This window comes from Balaenoptera musculus, chromosome 4, assembly GCF_009873245.2.
Source record: "Balaenoptera musculus isolate JJ_BM4_2016_0621 chromosome 4, mBalMus1.pri.v3, whole genome shotgun sequence".
Classification (NCBI taxonomy): domain Eukaryota; kingdom Metazoa; phylum Chordata; class Mammalia; order Artiodactyla; family Balaenopteridae; genus Balaenoptera; species Balaenoptera musculus.
In genome coordinates this window covers 48,276,692-48,294,895 of record NC_045788.1, presented here as the reverse complement: position 1 = coordinate 48,294,895, position 18,204 = coordinate 48,276,692, and the positions used below count along the sequence as shown (strand labels likewise).

The 18,204-nt window shown below is 35.8% G+C and overlaps 1 protein-coding gene across 7 annotated transcripts in view; it reads left to right on the top strand.

The window, feature by feature from the left end:
• PHC3 (polyhomeotic homolog 3) overlaps positions 1-18,204 on the top strand; it is a 77,066-nt gene that overhangs the window by 37,791 nt on the left and 21,071 nt on the right. For 6 of the 7 annotated variants that reach the window (XR_005019742.1, XM_036851246.1, XM_036851249.1 and 3 more), the window contains 4 exons: positions 1,228-2,099; positions 2,396-2,443; positions 6,651-6,804; positions 11,820-12,070. Coding sequence is in view for 6 of the 7 variants with exons in the window: in XM_036851246.1 (XP_036707141.1) it covers positions 1,228-2,099; positions 2,396-2,443; positions 6,651-6,804; positions 11,820-12,070 (1,325 nt within the window). In the remaining variant the exon portion in view is untranslated. The remainder of the gene's footprint in view (positions 1-1,227; positions 2,100-2,395; positions 2,444-6,650; positions 6,805-11,819; positions 12,071-18,204) is intronic. The other variant, XM_036851248.1, reaches the window with a different exon arrangement.

The following is an 18,204-nucleotide window of genomic DNA, read 5'->3' as shown; positions in this document are numbered from 1 at the left end:
TTAATTTCCTTAAAGAATCTCCGGTATTTCAAATAATAACCAACCAAATACAGAAAGGTTGAAAAAAAGTTGTTAGAATTTTTTATAAGGTCTTTGTCACAAATAATGGTTGAATGTAAAAATAGATACAAGGCATTACAGTCTGAGATTAAGAAAAAATTTGTGCCTGTCTTTAGGTATATTTTAAATGTGATAATGTTACATGATATTAATATTAAGTAATCTTTTCAGTTTATCTTCTAGTGAACCCAGTTTCCATTCTTATTTAGATAGAGAGGATTTCACCAGCATCTCCCTCTGTGTGAACATACGCACCAGTCAGTGTGCAGAAGAGGCATAATGATGTGGAAACTACTTACTACTTGATTTTGCTAATTCTTACATATATATTTCCTGTTATGAGTGGCTCCCTTGTGGAGAAAACTGGTATTATAGATTACTGTAGGTTTTTTTTAGTGTATGTGGGAGAGAGAAGTAAAACAAGATCATTTGTCTAGACAGCATGGCTGATTGCGTCATTTTTTCTGCAAGCAAAACTATTGCTCTCCTGGATTTGCAATGGCCCCTGAAATTTCATTTCTTAGTTACTGTGATTATTTAACCATGCTGTAGGATTTACACATGTGTTTTGCTTAACTGAATTAACTTTTTATACAAAATATTTTCCTGGGTCAAATAGTACCCATTCAAATTGTACCCGAGAGTATTCATCTCGGTTCAAATTGGGGAACTTATTTGGGAAGCTTTATAGGTAATTACATTGACTGTTAGTTGGAAGAATGTTTAGACATGGATTAGAAAGGATGAGACCTTTATTTTATGATTTTGAAGTTATCTTTATTTATATTACACTTGTTCAGTTACACTCCTCTTCTTCCCAGAGAAGGAATTCAAGTGGATAAACTTTGTTAAAAGTTAATGGAAATATTCTGGTGACATATAAAATTTAATAAGAATAAATCATGTGTAAATTCAGATTTATGAATCAATTGTTTTAGGCCGTTTTCTTTCAGAACTTAACACAGTACAGTTTGTTTTATGAAATTATGTAGTTTTCCAAGGAAAAGTTGTTACTACATTTTTGAGCCATTCTTGTTGGGAAGACTTGTAATAGATTTCTGATGATTATGACCTTCTGATGCAAAAACGTTCCTCATTTAGATTTATTTTAAAATTTATGTGATTATTTTTGAAATAAATACTAATTGTCATTTTTTTCTCTCACAGCTTCATATCCTCCAATTCAGCCTCATCCTCTAATAAAACATCAGCAGATTCCTCTTCATTCACCACCTCCCAAAGTTTCCCACCATCAGCTGATGCTACAACAGCAGCAACAGCAAATTCAGCCAATCACACTTCAAAGTCCAACTCAAGACCCACCGCCATCCCAGCACTGTTTACCACTCCAAAACCACGGCCTGCCTCCAGCTCCCAGTAGTGCCCAGTCACAGCATTGTTCCCCAATTCAGAGTCATCCCCCTCCTTTAACAGTGTCTCCTAGCCAGTCACAGTCAGCACAGCAGTCTGTAGTGGTGTCTCCTCCACCACCTCATTCACCAAGTCAGTCCCCTACTATAATTATTCATCCACAAGCACTTATTCAGCCACACCCACTTGTGTCATCAGCTCTCCAGCCAGGGTCAAACTTGCAGCAGTCCACTGCTAATCAGGTGCAACCTACAGCACAGCTGAATCTTCCATCCCATCTTCCACTTCCAGCTTCCCCTGTTGTACACATTGGCCCAGTTCAGCAGTCCGCCTTGGTGTCCCCAGGTCAGCAGATTGTGTCTCCAGCATCACACCAGCAATATTCAACCCTGCAGTCCTCTCCAATCCCAATTGCAACCCCTCCGCAGATGTCGACATCTCCTCCAGCTCAGATTCCACCACTGCCCTTGCAGTCTATGCAGTCTTTACAAGTGCAGCCTGAAATTCTGTCCCAGGGCCAGGTTTTGGTGCAGAATGCTTTGGTGTCAGAAGAGGAGCTTCCAGCTGCAGAAGCTTTGGTCCAGTTGCCATTTCAGACTCTTCCTCCTCCACAGACTGTTGCGGTAAACCTACAAGTACAACCACCAGCATCCGTTGATCCACCAGTGGTAAGCCCTTGGAAGCTCTTTGACTTTCTTGCCGAACTGAAAGTAAAAACAGTTTTCTCCCACGCTATGTTATATCATTAGATCTACATGCCAATGAATTTAAAAAGCTTGAAATTTCCGTCTGTCAGCGTCTGACATACATGCTGTATGGGCAAAAAAAAAAAAAAAATGCCTTTTGTTGTAGTATGGTTGCATGCTTGATAATTTGTGATGGTTATTAAAGTCCCTCGTTAATTTTATTACTATTTAAACAAATCCATCTGCTATCTTTACAGAGTTGATTTTTTTTCCCCAAGGGAATGCATTTGAACCAGTGTCATCTGCACAAAGTTTTTTCTCTTAAGGTGATTATCCTTCATAGATCCCTTCTGTTGGCTTGTATGTTCTTAAACGTATGGTTTATCTAGCTAACCTTTTTGGTTGTATGCATTCTGAAGTACTAGGCCTTTATGGGGCTTTTGCTTCAAGGTGGAGGTATGCTTGTATGATGTACTTTTTTGGTAAACTTGTATTTTGTAATTAAAACATTGGAAGAACCAGTTATTCTAGGAAAGAATCCAACTTTGCAAAAAAACATTAACTGTAGGCCATCTTTTAGAATTATTAAACTTCTGATTTTTAAATTTCTACTAAGGGAGAATATATACTTAAAATATTTCTCATTTAAAAAGCTAAGAAAATCTCAGTGGATGAGTTGAATACTGAGGATGAAAAAATCCACTGGGAGGAGTAAAAGTTTTGAATAACTGAGATTGGGGAGAAATTTATCAAAATAAACCTCTAGAAATGGTACATATTGCCTACAGAGGAAAATTATCCTGAAAAATGTTTTTCTTTTAAACATTCTATAAAGGTCTTTTAAAATTTATAAAATAATTTATAATAAAAATTGAAATAAGGTCTCTAAATGTTAGAATGATCAAATTCATAATTAATTTATAACTGAGGAAAACAGTATTCTCAAAAGAGGTTTTATTTTTTTTATTTTTACTTTTTTTGAATTTTATTTTATTTATTTTTATACAGCAGGTTCTTATTAGTTATCTATTTTATACATATTAGTGTATACATGTCAATCTCAATCTCCCAATTCATCCCACCACCACCACCGCCCCCCAAAGGAGGTTTTATATCAAACCTCACTAAAGAGATTTTATCACTTAAAGGCTAGTAACCATAAACTCAGAAAGGAAAGGAGTTTCAAAGTCTGTTCCTTAATGGGAAACATTTTGGTTCTCAGGATGCAAATTTATAGATTCTTTATTCTTGTCATTCTGACTGATCTTGATAGGCATGAAGAGATTGAATTCCACTTCCTACTCACTTTTATTAAGAACAGAACTTGACAAAGACAACAATGGGCATCTAGAAATAAGTTTGTATTTCAATTATTGTGTCTCTATATTTTCTTTTAATGGATTTTTGAAGAGTTTACAATGGATATTGTAATATAAAAACACAGGCTTAAAAGTGTACAGTACCTTCAAAGAAATCAAATTTAATTTGAATTTACATTCTCACTTTCTAGTTCAGTGAACTGGTTTTTAACAAGTAAAAAAATAAAATTTCTCTATATGCCTTATATTTTTCTAATTATTTTTGTTAGGGCAGACCTTGGAGGAACATGTTTGGGATAGAAATATCAAAAACATAGCAACACTTGAATTAAAGCTAAAAATATCTAGGATCTAATTATTTTCTGCCCTCTATTAATTTTGGGTTTTTTAAAATTTATGTTACCTCATTTTGGGCATTTTTTTTTTTCATGAGAAGAATAACTTTCTCTACTATCACTTGTATGGTCATATTTGCTACAGATGTTTCCATGTTATCGTTCTTATCTTTTACCTTTCGTTGAGTACCATAACCTATTTATTAAATTGCTGTATTTTTCTTTTATTACCTTTATCAAATCTGTTTTTTTAACCATCACATTTCTTCGTGAATTACACATTCGTTCACAATTTCCTGATTGTTTCAAATATTCAAAGGTAGAGAGAGGTTTACTTCTAAGAGATGTGAAATTTTCAAAGATAAGTGAATTTTCAAAGTAAAATCAGTATGTTTTTTTAAAAGATTTTTCATTGACATTTAGGTATGATAAGTAAGATATGGTAAGTGTAGATAATTTAGAACTAATAAATGTTTTCCACAGTTTATTTAGGGAAAGGAGACAGATGGGACTAATGTACTTTTTATTGAGGTAAGTTTGGCAGCCAGTGTTAGTTTTAGAATAGTCATAGTTATGAACTAAAGAGAAATTGTGATGTACAGTTTCCAAACGATCTTGTGAGCAAAACCTTCACTTCTTTGCTTTATTCAGTCCTTTAGTTGTCGCACTTAGATTTTTTTTTTATGCTGATTGTGCCAGATGTCTGTGACAGATCTGCTTTTACCTACTTCTTTTATTCCTTAACTTACTTTGCCTTTACGTGGGAGATGTGGAAGAAAGTATGTATGGTTAGGCTTACCTGTAAAGAACGAAAAATATTTTACAGTATTCTTTGTTGGATTATTTCAGAATACGTTATTTGTGTTTGCCTCTTTTAATCCTTTAAAACTCTTTCATTATATTTTAAAAATCAGAATACTGTGCATGATCATGCATGATCTTTGATTCCTTAAAAGGTACTGTAGTAGGTGTTTGAAAAACTTGTGACAGCATTAATATTAAAGAGAGAGTTTCAGCATTTTATGAAAAGATGATCTTTGGAAAAAAAGTAATATCTAATAAAGGAATGCTGCATAGATACAGTTGAGCTGGTTGATAAAACCATTACTTGTCTAATTACCTCTGAATCAACATCCCCACCACTCTGCCAAATTAAGGTAATCACTACTACAGCGGGTGCCCCTCACTAGAAGTTTTTTGTTTTTTGTTTTTCCTTTAACCCCCAGGACATTTTTTTGGATGACTTTCCCTGTATTGGACATTATCATCATTTAAAAATTTATCATGAACAGATACTAGCAGCTATCATTGTTGCACTGTACAGTAATGAACGACTGCTTTCACTCCTGAGGATCCAGACATGAGGCAAGGACTCTCTCTTAGTGAAACAGGTTTCCAGATGCAGGGTCGTGAGCAAATAACTTTTAAAAATGTTGCCTACTTAGTAGCTGATTCAAATCACAGCTCTGGATATTATATTTGATATAAAATTATCAGTAACAAAGGAATTTTTTAATTTAAAAAAAAGGAAAGCTATTTTATTCTTAATAGAGTCTTGGAAAAATTAAGGGTCTTTTTTGTTTGTTTTGGTTTTTAAATTCTATTGCTGTTGTTAGATATGCCTTTGTAGGTAAAACATCATAGTCCTTTTTATCACACATTGTTTATGCTGGTTTCAGAAATATTGATTGTTTTTATATTTAATTTCAAATCAAACTTTTTCAATAGTTTGATTAAAAATATATGCAATATTAGATCGTTTAAAAGCTTTTGTGAATGTTGAAGAAACATTCTTTGTTTTGATACTTATTAGAAATATTAATCAGTTTGGGTAAGTTATCTTAAAAACTCACAACTTTTATAAATGTAAGTAATAAGCTTTTTATTAAGAAGGGCGGTAAATTGCTTTGTGGCTTTGTTTTTAGTGACCTGTCATCTTTCAAAAATAATGGTTAAATAAAAAACGATGACAAATTAAAATACCTGTGTCAGTCTCTACAAGTGGACTTTGAAAATTCAGCCTTAAGTTTAATAAAAAATCAATAATAGGTTAGACTTTTTTAAGTTCTTTCTCAGAGTACTTTTGAGTCCATGTTTTCTTCTTAAGTATTATCTTTACCATTGGATAGTTAAAGATGTAACAACTTTCTTCTATAAGTATGGAACAATATTAAAGAACTAAAAGTAATATGTGAAATGGCTTAAGATGGGGGGTGTGTGTGTGTTATTTCAAGGACAGATGTTTTCTGTTTAACTGATACTAGCTTATAAAAATTCATTAGATTCTTGAGTAGATCAGAAGATTAAACATGTAATCACATACCTTTTTTGTGGGTACTCAGACATAGCTTTTCAAAATTTAATCCTTAATTCACATAAATATAATAAAGAAGAACCTGGGATGTAGTCCTTTAAACAGTGCATTTCCTTATATAATATGTGTCATTTTGGAGATTTACTTAACATGCTTGTGAAAAATATTAGTATCTATTTTGATTTATGACAATGGAAGTTAACAGAAACTATAGTAAATTCCCCAAATAGTTGTTTGAGTGTGTAAAATCAAAACATTTAAAAAAATTAACAAAATTAAAAATGTGTACTGACTTGACTATCACCTTTGGGAAACCTTAGTGATTTATAGCCTAGGTACTGATCCACAACTTGCTTTCAGTGAAATATCATCAAGTATTATGAATCATCAAGGATTATGAAAAACTTCATTTGAATGATTTTAAAGTTTTCCTTTCAATCTGTCAAATAGTCATTTTGCCTTTTAATTTTTAAAACACTCGGAATTTATTTTGTTAATTAAATTAAGAACACCTTAGGAAATGTATTTTAGAAACATTTTTAGGCAGCGTGGTTTGTCGTTGCAGGTTTATCAAGTAGAAGATGTATGTGAAGAAGAAATGCCAGAGGAGTCAGAAGAATGTGTCCGAATGGATAGAACTCCACCACCACCCACGTTGTCTCCAGCAGCTATAACTGTGGGGAGAGGAGAAGATTTGACTTCTGAGCATCCTTTGTTAGGTGAGGAAATGCCTGGATTTGGGGAAATTTTCTATTAGAGAAATGTTAGTAACGGAAAAAGTTTTTTTTCACTAGAGGTGGTATTAAACTAATTTTCTGTGTAATTAATTGCAGCAAAACATAGATTAGAATTCAAGACTTTTTTAAAAAAAATTAATTAATTTATGGCCGCATTGGGTCTTCATTGCGGTGCGCGGGCTTCCTCTAGTTGCGACGAGCGGGGGCTACTCTTTGCGGTGCGTGGGCTTCTCATCGCGGTGGCTTCTCTTGTTGCAGAGCACGGGCTCTAGGCACGCAAGCTTCAGTAGTTGTGGCACGCAGGCTCAGTAGTTGTGGCTCGTGGGCTCTTACAGCACAGGCTCAGTAATTGTGGCTCACGGGCCTAGTTGCTCCGCGGCACGTGGGATCTTCCTGGACCAGGGCTCGAACCCGTGTCCCCTGAATTGGCAGGCGGATTCTTAACCACTGCGCCACCAGGGAAGTCCCAAGATCTTTTGTTTTTTGATGAGGAATAATTAGAACAGTTGTTGAGGAACTACCCAAATCAAAAACGTATTTCAGCCTTTGAATTTTTAGTAGTTTGTACAGACGTGTTTCATGTGACCATTCAGATTTATGTGTCAAGCTATTTCTAGCTTAAAAACTAGAATAAATCAAAGTTCTATCAGAAGATTTCAATTATACTTTCCAAAAATCACAAAGCATTTGAAGTCATATCTGACATTCGTCATAATTGCTTGTGATCCAGACTGAGTAAATGCTTTTAAAAGTGTTCTTTCCCAGACAGTACTTAAATTAAGCCTCACTAATTCTTACTAAGGACGTGTATTAAAAAATTCTTGAGCTTAAGCATTCAAATTCTTATTCACTACTTCAGAACTACTTACGAGTTCAAGTAAATCTTCTCTATACTCCTCCTCATAATATCAAAGTGACTGTGAATCCTAGGTATTTTACTAAAACATTATAATCTATAGCCCGGTGTCTAAGTCCTAAAAAAGATATATTCCGTGTTAGGGTTTTTTTTTTTTTAGTATTTTATTTAGATCAGGGGCTGGCAAATGATAGCTCATGCTTCAGATCCTTCCTGCTGCATGTTTTTATATGGCCCATGAGCTAAGTACGGTTTTAAAATTTTTAAATGTTTGAAAAAAAAATCAAAAGAAGAGTAATGTTTCATGTCATGTGAAGATTATGTGAAATTCAAATTTCATTGTCCATGAATAAAGTTCTGTGCAACACAGCCACGTTCATTTGTTCAGATATTATCTATGGCTACTTTTGCATTACTGCAGCAAAGATGAGTCATTGCAGAGACCATATGTCCTTTATAGAAAGTTTACTGACCGCTTATCCAGATAATACTAATCTTGGTTCAGGCTTTGTTGTAAGTATTTTGTTCTATTGAATATCTCATGGCTTTCATGATCACTTTCAGTTAAGAAGAACCACTATAACAGGCATGGAAACAGATTGTAATGGGGCACTGACTTTGCTACCAAAGCAGCCCTTGTCCTCTCTTTTCTTCAGCATGCCACATTTCTATCCCTTCTCTTCTTTCTAGCTTTTATCCCTTACTACCAATGTGAATCTCTGGAAAGCATGGAGAGGGAAAAACAATTTTCCTCCAACTTCTTCCCCCTCCTGAAAAATAGAAAACATTTAGTCAGTAAAATTCTATAAAATATTTAAGACAAGTTCAATATTATTGTCTTTGCTTATTCAAAATAATACCTCAAAAGATAGATTTAAGAAAATCTAACTGTAGTATTAAATCTTTGTAGTTTGTGTACACTGAAAATGGATTTATGTTGCTCCAGATTTCTTGGAGTTTTGATTTAAAGGCAGAAATATGTGTTTAATTGGATACTAACCTTGCATTGTGACTGTGATTTAATTACCTAATAAGCATTACTAATGATACTCAAGAAAATTTAAACATTTTTGAAATATTGAAACTCAAGAATATTTTCACATTATTTCCTCAGGAATGTAGTCTGAGATCCTGGCAGGTGTATCCATCCCTCTGGCTAAATTGTCTAAGTACAATGTAGATTTTTGAATCTTCCTTTAATTTACTTCATACTTAACTAGTTTCTGTAGTATATGAGGGGGGAAAACAAGCACAGGTTGCTCATCAAATCATGTAATAAACTAACCTATAAAAATAGAGGGACTTGTTTCCACCGAGGATTTAGTCTTCATAAATCTATGAGAATTCTTAAAAAAGCATCCATAAAAAAGAGTAGAAAAAGCTCATATATCTTGCTCAGAAAATGAGACTGAATAGGCAGAGTAACCTGTGGCAAAGTCTTACTGCCACAAAGAAGAAGTTTCTTGTGGCAAAGAAACTTGGGGTTTCTCTCTCACAGTTGTCTTAAATCTAGAGAGTGTAGTAATTGTGTTTTTTTTGGTTTTTTTTTTAACCTAATTAATTAAATTTTGGCTGCATTGGGTCTTCGTTGCTGTGCGTGGGCTTTCTCTAGCTGTGGCGAGCGGGGGCTGCTCTTTGTTGCGGTGCGCGGGCTTCTCATTGCGGTGTCTTCTCTTGTTGTGGAGCACGGGCTCTAGGCACGTGGTCTTCAGTAATTGTGGCACATGGGCTCAGTAGTTGTGGCTCACGGGCTCTAGAGTGCAGGCTCAGTAGTTGTGGCACACGGGCTTAGTTGCTCGGCGGCATGTGGGATCTTCCCAGATCGGATCGAACCCATGTCCCCTGCATTGGCAGGCGGATTCTTAACCACTGCGCCACCAGGGAAGTCCCCAATAATTGTGTTTTTGTTCTGCTATGATATGTCAATGTTTCTTGTGTTTTTGATTTTAACAGCTGATTATAAACTGGCAAGTCATAGCTATTAACTTTTTTAAGAGGTCAGTAACTTACAACTTTGTTTTCAACAAAATTTAGATCTATTTGTATGTATGATCCAAAAATTAGTTAGAACATATACTAAGCAGTATTTTCTGAATAAACCACAATATACTTAATGCAGCTTTATATTTCTAAAGTAACAAAGTATTTATAAATCTATACGGGATATTAAAATTTATCTTATTTTTCAGTTCTCCATAGATTTATATTTTCCTTCCAACAGAAAAATTGCTTTTTAGTCCCTGTTCAGAATTATATCTTTTATCCTTTTCCTCTAGGAGTATATGTGAAAATTGGGTATGTGGGGTAGGATTTTTATGGAGTTCTTCAGTCTGGTAATGCATGTGTACAATTGTGTATTTGTTCCTGGAAATCAGCAAACCAGTATTTCCTGCTGACTTTTTCTTTTTTTTTTTTTTTTTTGGGCTGCGTTGGGTCTTCGTTGCTGCACGCGCTTTCTCTAGTTGCAGCGAGCGGGGACTACTCTTTGTGCTGTGCACGGGCTTCTCATTGCAGTGGCTTCTCTTGTTGCGGAGCATGGGCTCTAGGCGGGCAGGCTTCAGTAGTTGTGGAACGCAGTCTCAGTAGTTGTGGCTGACAGGCTCAGTAGTTGTGACGCACATGCTCTGCGGCATGTGGGATCTTCCCGGACCAGGGATCGAACCCGTGTCCCCTGAATTGGCAGGCAGATTCTTAACCACTGCGCCACCAGGGAAGTCCTCTGCTGACTTCTTTTGTAGTTTGTAATGAGGGATTGTGTGACTTTAAATAGGTTTTCCAGTACAGTTTATCCTGGTGGATTATTTGGTGGAACTAGGTTAATTTATGGCTGTAATCTTGCTGTGATAAGCTACATAGTGTTATTAATTATGTCACAGTTACTATGTCTGAACTGTTAGCTTTTCCATTTCTGACACTATACTGATTATCACCACACTATTTTGTTAGCTGAAATTTTTATTCGATAGGGATTTCTTTTCTTTCTTCTCTACCTAATTGGGCTGTATTTTGAGCATTTTTGATAGTGATATCAATCCTTTTCATACTGATGGTGGAGAGGAGTTACCGTAGCAATGAAAAAAGCATTGTCTCCGGAACCCAGAACCTGACTGCCTGGGTTAGTATCCCAGCTCCACTGCTTATTAGCTGTGCACCTCTAGGCAAGTTGCTTTATCTTTCTGTGTTTTGGTTTCCACATCTATAAAATGGAGATAATAACAGTACCTACCCATAGGCTAGTTTTGAGGACTAAATGTGTTATAACATGTAAGACATTTATACAGTACGTGGCACAAAAGTGCTCAGTAAGTAGTAGTATTATCTTTACCACACGTTCTTTTTTTGTTATTTTTCTCAGACATCTTGTACTCACTGGTATTCCTAGCTGTCAGCTGGTTCCGTCTCTCCACTTTGGTACAGCTTAGTAAAGGTTTATTGCTACCGAATGGGGAGGTAAAGGCTCCATTGTAGGCTGTGGGTCTGTCTTACTGTGGTCCTCAGAGTTTGAAGGGGAGGAATCACCAGTGATCCAGCCCAACATTTTGCAGTTGCCTGGTATACAGTGTTCCCCCAAATTGACATGTACAGTGTCAATGAAGAGTTGTTAAAGATAACAGCAACAACAAAGAACATTTGTGCGTGGATGTGGATTAGCTTGAAATAATGCCCTGTATAATTCATCAAAATTTCTACTTATTCTGTGGATTTCATGATTCTTTTTTTCTTAAGTGTGTTTCAGAGTACTTCCCCCCCCCCATATCATTTGGAATATATAAACAGAAACATAGGGAATTTAATATCTGTATAGCTTAAAATTTAAAAAAATTTTTTTAGTAATTATTCTTAAATTGACATTCTAAAACATTTTCATGTCTTATGGGACAGTTCTTTGTAACCAAAGTTGGAATGACAACTTTGAGCAAGTCACCCCCTTCGTCTGTAAGTGGGAATAGTAGTATGTATCTCATAAGGTTATTGTGGAGATTAAATGAGATAATAAATATAAAGGTCTTAGAATGTCTTTTTAAAGCACCAGATATTAACTATTATTGTTACTAATATTTATTCTTGAATTTTCTTTCATATTTGCCTGGGCAGAATGCTAAAGATTAAAAAAATGACTTTTTTTTTTTTTGTTCCACAGAGCAAGTAGAATTACCTGTTGTGGCATCAGTCAGTGCTTCAGTAATTAAATCTCCATCAGATCCTTCACATGTGTCTGTTCCTCCACCTCCACTCTTACTTCCAGCTGCTACCACAAGGAGTAATAGTACATCTATGCCTAGTAGCATACCCAGTGTAGAAAACAAACCTCCACAGGCTATTGTTAAGCCACAGATCTTGACCCATGTTATTGAAGGCTTTGTGATTCAGGAGGGATTGGAGCCATTTCCTGTAAGTAGCAAGCAAATTTGTATTTTTACAATTATTCATGTAGCATTATCTTAAAATGTATAATCTGTTGTTATCTAATAAAAAGCTTGTAATTTTATCTCAAAAGTTGTTAATCTTTTATCTAGAATTTCTTTATATATATCCTTTATATATTACCAGATATACTTCTAGGATTTTATGCTAGCTATTTAAATGTATAAACTAAGAAGAAAAATTTCAGGATATAAGGATATCAGTTTTATAATTTTTAGAGAAGGCAATTATATGTTTACTCCAATGAAATAAACTTTCTATTTTTTTTTTAAGGGGATTGAAATGATACCTAAGGTGCACTAGTTTCTTTTTAATGGTGTTTCTTGTATAATGTGATACTTTGTGAACTTTAACTTGAATACAGAAAATAATAACTTCCCAGTGATCTAATACTTCTGATGTTACCCAGTTGATGCTTTAAAATTAGCAAATAGATTTTTTCATTATTCTTAAATCTCAGCCTTCAATCAGATTTCAAAAATGCTTCAAAATGTTCACCTCAAAATTGAGGTGCTATATCTGTCACTAAAAGTATTGTGATTTGAGACTAGCTGTACATTACAGCTACACTAGCTACATTACATACTAATATCTAGAGATGAACATTTTCCCTTAGAAAATATACCAAGACAAGTGGCCAAAATCAAAGCCCAAATCAAAGACAGGAAAACAAAATTATGTGTTTTGAAGGACTTTGAACTATCTGATTTTTCAGATTCACAGGTAGTGCATTGTGATTGCACTGTGATAGTTGACTGTCTAATCAGTTGCCTTTGCTTTCAGTTTACTGTGTGTATATTAAGCTTGGATATAAGAATCTCTGATATATAGCGAGTGGAGGAACGGGTTTTTTTCTCCCTATTCCTCAGTGATTGGATCCTGGCTCTGCCACATATAGACTGTGTAACCTTTGTCAAGTCATTCAGCCTTTTTTTTTTTTTTTAATTTATTTATTTATTGTTATTTTTGGCTGCATTGGGTGTTTGTTGCTGCATGTGGGCTTTCTCTAGTTGCGGCGAGTGGGGGCTACTCTTCGTTGCGATGTGTGGGCTTCTCATTGCAGTGGCTTCTCTTGTTGCGGAGCACGGGCTCTAGGCGCGTGGGCTTCAGTAGTTGCGGCACGTGGGCTCAATAGTTGTGGCTCGCGAGCTCTAGAGCGCAGGCTCAGTAGTTGTGGCGCACGGGCTCAGTTGCTCCGCGGCATGTGGGATCTTCCCGGACCAGGGCTCGAACCCGTGTCCCCTGCACTGGCAGGCGGATTCTTAGCCACTGTGCCACCAGGGAAGTCCCTCATTCAGCCTTTTTGAAATTCATTTGTTCATCCAGCAAATGGAGATGATACTTTGCTCTTAGGGTTATTGTGAGGACTAAATGTACATAAATTGTTCTGTGTAGTGCCTGGCACTTAATGGCCATAGCTATGATTATCAATTATTACTAGTGACAGTTACAACTTCTTTTTTCAAATTACAAAAGCAATATGTATTATTTTTTTAATGGAAAATTTGGAAAATGTAGAGAACAAATAATCCTCAGTAATACCACAGAGTATATTTTAATATATATATTTTTTCATATGATCAAGGTTATTATTATGTATACAGTTCAGCTTCTTTCACTTAGTATATCTTGAGCATTTATTTTCTCGTTTGATTAATAGTACTTAGGAAACATTTTGAAAGATTACATAATATTTCACTTCCTGGACAACTGTAATTTATGTAATCCTTCCATTACAGTTGGCCCCCCCCATATCCACAGGTTTCACATCAGGGAGTCAACCCAATCATAGATCAAGAATAAAAAAAAAAAAAAATCTACAAAGTTCCAAAAAGCAAAACTTGAATTTGCCATGCACGGGCAACTATTTACTTCGCATTTACATTGTATTCAATATTATAAGTAATCTAGAGATGATTTAAAGTATATGGGATGGGACTTCCCTGGCGGTCCAGTGGTTAAGACTCCGTGCTCCCAATGCATTGGGTTCGATCCCTGGTTGGGGAACTAAGATCCCGTATGCCATGTGGTGTGGCCAAAAAAAAAAAAAAGTACATGGGAGAATGTGCATAGGTTATATGCAAATAATACTCCATTTTACATAAGGGACTTGAGCATCTGCAGAATTTGTATCCTCTGGAGTCTTAGAACCAATCCCCTGCAAGTACTGAGGGACAACTGTGTTGTTGGACATTCAGGTTTCCATTTTTTTGCTGTTCAGATAGCCCTGAAAGGAATATCTTTGTATGTAAATTATCCACATTTGAAATCCACATTTTAAATAATTTCTTTAGCATAAATTCCTAGAAGTATAGGTATTGGATCACATTACATATGTATTCAATGTATGTATTCATAAGACTCTTGATATATATTGCCAAATTATTTTCTGGAAGATTATTTAAATTTATTCATATACCAGAAGTGTATACTCTTAGCAGCACTGAATATTACAGTTTTTTCAGCAGTGAGTTTTCCATTTTTTCTTTTTTTGATTATAATAGGTTGCTGAACTAGGAGTCAGGAGACTTGAGTTCCTGATTCTGCTTTTGTAAAGAAATCACCTGCATACTTTGTTTTTTTTTTTTTTTTTTTTTTGGATAGGCATTCCTTTGTTTTATTTTATTTTTTTAACATCTTTATTGGAGTATAATTGCTTTACGATGGTGTGTTAGTTTCTGCTTTATAACAAAGTGAATCAGCTATACATATACATATATCCCCGTATCTCCTCCCTGCTCCCACCCTCCCTATCCCACCCCTCTAGGTGGTCACAGAGCACCAAGCTGATCTCCCTGTGCTATGTGGCTGCTTCCCACTGGCTATCTGTTTTACATTTTGTAGTGTATATAAGTCCATGCCACTCTCTCACTTCATCCCAGCTTACCTTTCGCCCTCTCCGTGTCCTCAAGTCCGTTCTCTACATCCGCATCTTTATTCCTATCCTGCCCCTAGGTTCTTCAGAACCATTTTTTTTTTTTTTTAGATTCCATATATATGTGTTAGCATACGTTATTTTTCTCTTTCTGACTTACTTCACTCTGTATGACAGACTCTAGGTCCATCCACCTCCCTACAAATAACTCAATTTCGTTTCTTTTTATGGCTGAGTAATATTCCATTGTATATATGTGCCACATCATCTTTATCCATTCATCTGTCAATGGACACTTAGGTTGCTTCCATGTCCTGGCTATTGTAAATACAGCTGCAGTGAACATGGTGGTACATGACTCTTTGAATTATGGTTTTCTCGGGGTATACGCCCAGTAGTGGGATTGCTGGGTCGTATGGTAGTTCTATATTTAGTTTTTTAAGGAACCTCCATACTGTTCTCCATAGTGGCTGTATCAATTTACATTCCCACCAACAGTGCAGGAGAGTTCCCTTTTCTCCACACCCTCTCCAGCATTTATCGTTTGTAGATTTTTTGATGATGGCCATTCTGACTGGTGTGAGGTGATACCTCATTGTAGTTTTGATTTGCATTTCTCTAATGATTAATGATGTTGAGCATTCTTTCATGTGTTTGTTGGCAATCTGTATATCTTCTTTGGAGAAATGTCTATTTAGGTCTTCTGCCCATTTTTGGATTGGGTTGTTTGTTTTTTTGATATTGAGCTGCATGAGCTGCTTGTAAATTTTGGAGATTAATCCTTTGTCAGTTGCTTCATTTGCACATATTTTCTCCCATTCTGAGGGTTGTCTTTCGTCTTGTTTATGGTTTCCTTTGTTGTGCAAAAGCTTTGAAGTTTCATTAGGTCCCATTTGTTTATTTTTGTTTTTATTTCCATTTCTCTAGGAGGTGGGTCAAAAACGATCTTTCTGTACTTTATGTCATAGAGTGTTCTGCCTATGTTTTCCTCTAAGAGTTTTATAGTGTCTGACCTTACATTTAGGTCTTTAATCCATTTTGAGTTTATTTTTCTGTATGCTGTTAGGGAGTGTTCTAATTTCATTCTTTTACATGTAGCTGTCCAGTTTTCCCAGCACCACTTATTGAAGAGGCTGTCTTTTCTCCATTGTATATTCTTGTCTCCTTTATCAAAAATAAGGTGACCATATGTGTGTGGGTTTATCTCTGGGCTTTCTATCCTGTTCCATTGATCTATATTTCTGTTTTTGTGCCAGTACCATACTGTCTTGATTACTGTAGCTTTGTAGTATAGTCTGAAGTCCAGGTGCCTGATTCCTCCAGCTCCGTTTTTGTTTCTCAAGATTGCTTTGGCTATTCGGGGTCTTTTGTGTTTCCATACCAATTGTGAAATTTTTTGTTCTAGTTCTGGGAAAAATGCCATTGGTACTTTGATAGGGATTGCATTGAATCTATAGATTGCTTTGGGTAGTATAGTCATTTTCACATTGTTGATTCTTCCCATCCAAGAACATGGTATATCTCTCTATCTGTTTGTATCATCTTTAATTTCTTTCATCAGTGTCTTATAGTTTTCTGCATACAGGTCTTTTGTCTCCTTAGGTGGGTTTATTCCTGGGTATTTTATTCTTTTTCTTGCAATGGTAAATGAGAGTGTTTCCTTAATTTCTCTTTCAGATTTTTCATCATTAGTGTATAGGAATGCAAGCGATTTCTGTGCATTAATTTTGTATCCTGCTACTTTACCAAATTCATTGATTAGCTCTAGTAGTTTTCTGGTAGCATCTTTTCGATTCTCTATGTATAGTATCATGTCATCTGCAAACAGTGACAGCTTTACTTCTTTTCCGATTTGGATTCCTTTTATTTCTTTTTCTTCTCTGATTCCTTTGGCTAACACTTCCAAAACTATGTTGAATAATAGTGGTTTGAGTGGACAACCTTGTCTTGTTCCTGATCGTAGAGGAAATGGTTTCAGTTTTTCCCCATTGAGGACAATGTTGGCTGTGGGTTTGTCATATATGGCCTTTATTATGTTGAGGTAAGTTCCCTCTATGCCTACTTTCTGGATGGCTTTTATCATAAACAGGTGTTGAATTTTGTAGAAAGCTTTTTCTGCATCTATTGAGATGATCATATGGTTTTTCTCCTTCAATTTGTTAATATGGTTTATCACATTGATTGATTTGCGTATATTGAAGAATCTTTGCATTCCTGGGATAAACCCCACTTGATCATGGTGTATGATCCTTTTAATGTGCTGTTGGATTCTGTTTGCTAGTATTTTGTTGAGGATTTTTGCATCTCTGTTCATCAGTGATATTGTCCTGTAGTTTTCTTTCTTTGTGACATCTTTGTCTGGTTTTGGTATCAGGGTGATGGTGGCCTCATAGAATGAGTTTGGGAGTGTTCCTCCCTCTGCTATATATTGGAAGAGTTTGAGAAGGATAGGTGTTAGCTCTTCCCTAAATGTTTGTTAGAATTCGCCTGTGAAGCTATCTGGTCCTGGGGTTTTGTTTGTTGGAAGATTTTTAATCACAGTCTCAATTTCAGTGCTTGTGATAGGTCTGTTTATATTTTCTATTTCTTCCTGGTTCAGTCTCAGAAGGTTGTGCTTTTTAAGAATTTGTCCATTTCTTGCAGGTTGTCCATGTTCTTGGCATATAGTTTGTAGTAATCTCTCATGATCCTTTGTATTTCTGCAGTATCATTTGTTACTTCTCCTTTTTCATTTCATTTCAATTATATTGATTTGAGTCTTATTCCTTTTTTTCTTGATGAGTCTGGCTAATGGTTTATCAATTTCGTTTATCTTCTCAAGAACCAGCTTTTAGTTTTATTGATCTTTGCTATTGTTTCCTTCATTTCTTTTTCATTTATTTCTGATCTGATCTTCATGATTTTTTTCCTTCATTTTTTTTTTTTTAATTTAATTTATGGCTGTGTTGGGTCTTCGTTTCTCTGTGAGGGCTTTCTCTAGTTGTGGCAAGTGGGGGCCACTCTTCATCGCGGTGTGCGGGCCTCTCACTATCGCGGCCTCTCTTGTTGCGGAGCACAGGCTCCAGATGTGCAGGCTCAGTAATTGTGGCTCATGGGCCCAGTTGCTCCGCAGCATGTGGGATCTTCCCAGACCAGGGCTCAAACCCGTGTCCCCTGCATTGGCAGGCAGATTCTCAACCACTGCACCACCAGGGAAGCCCCCTTTCCTTCTGTTAACTTTGGGTTT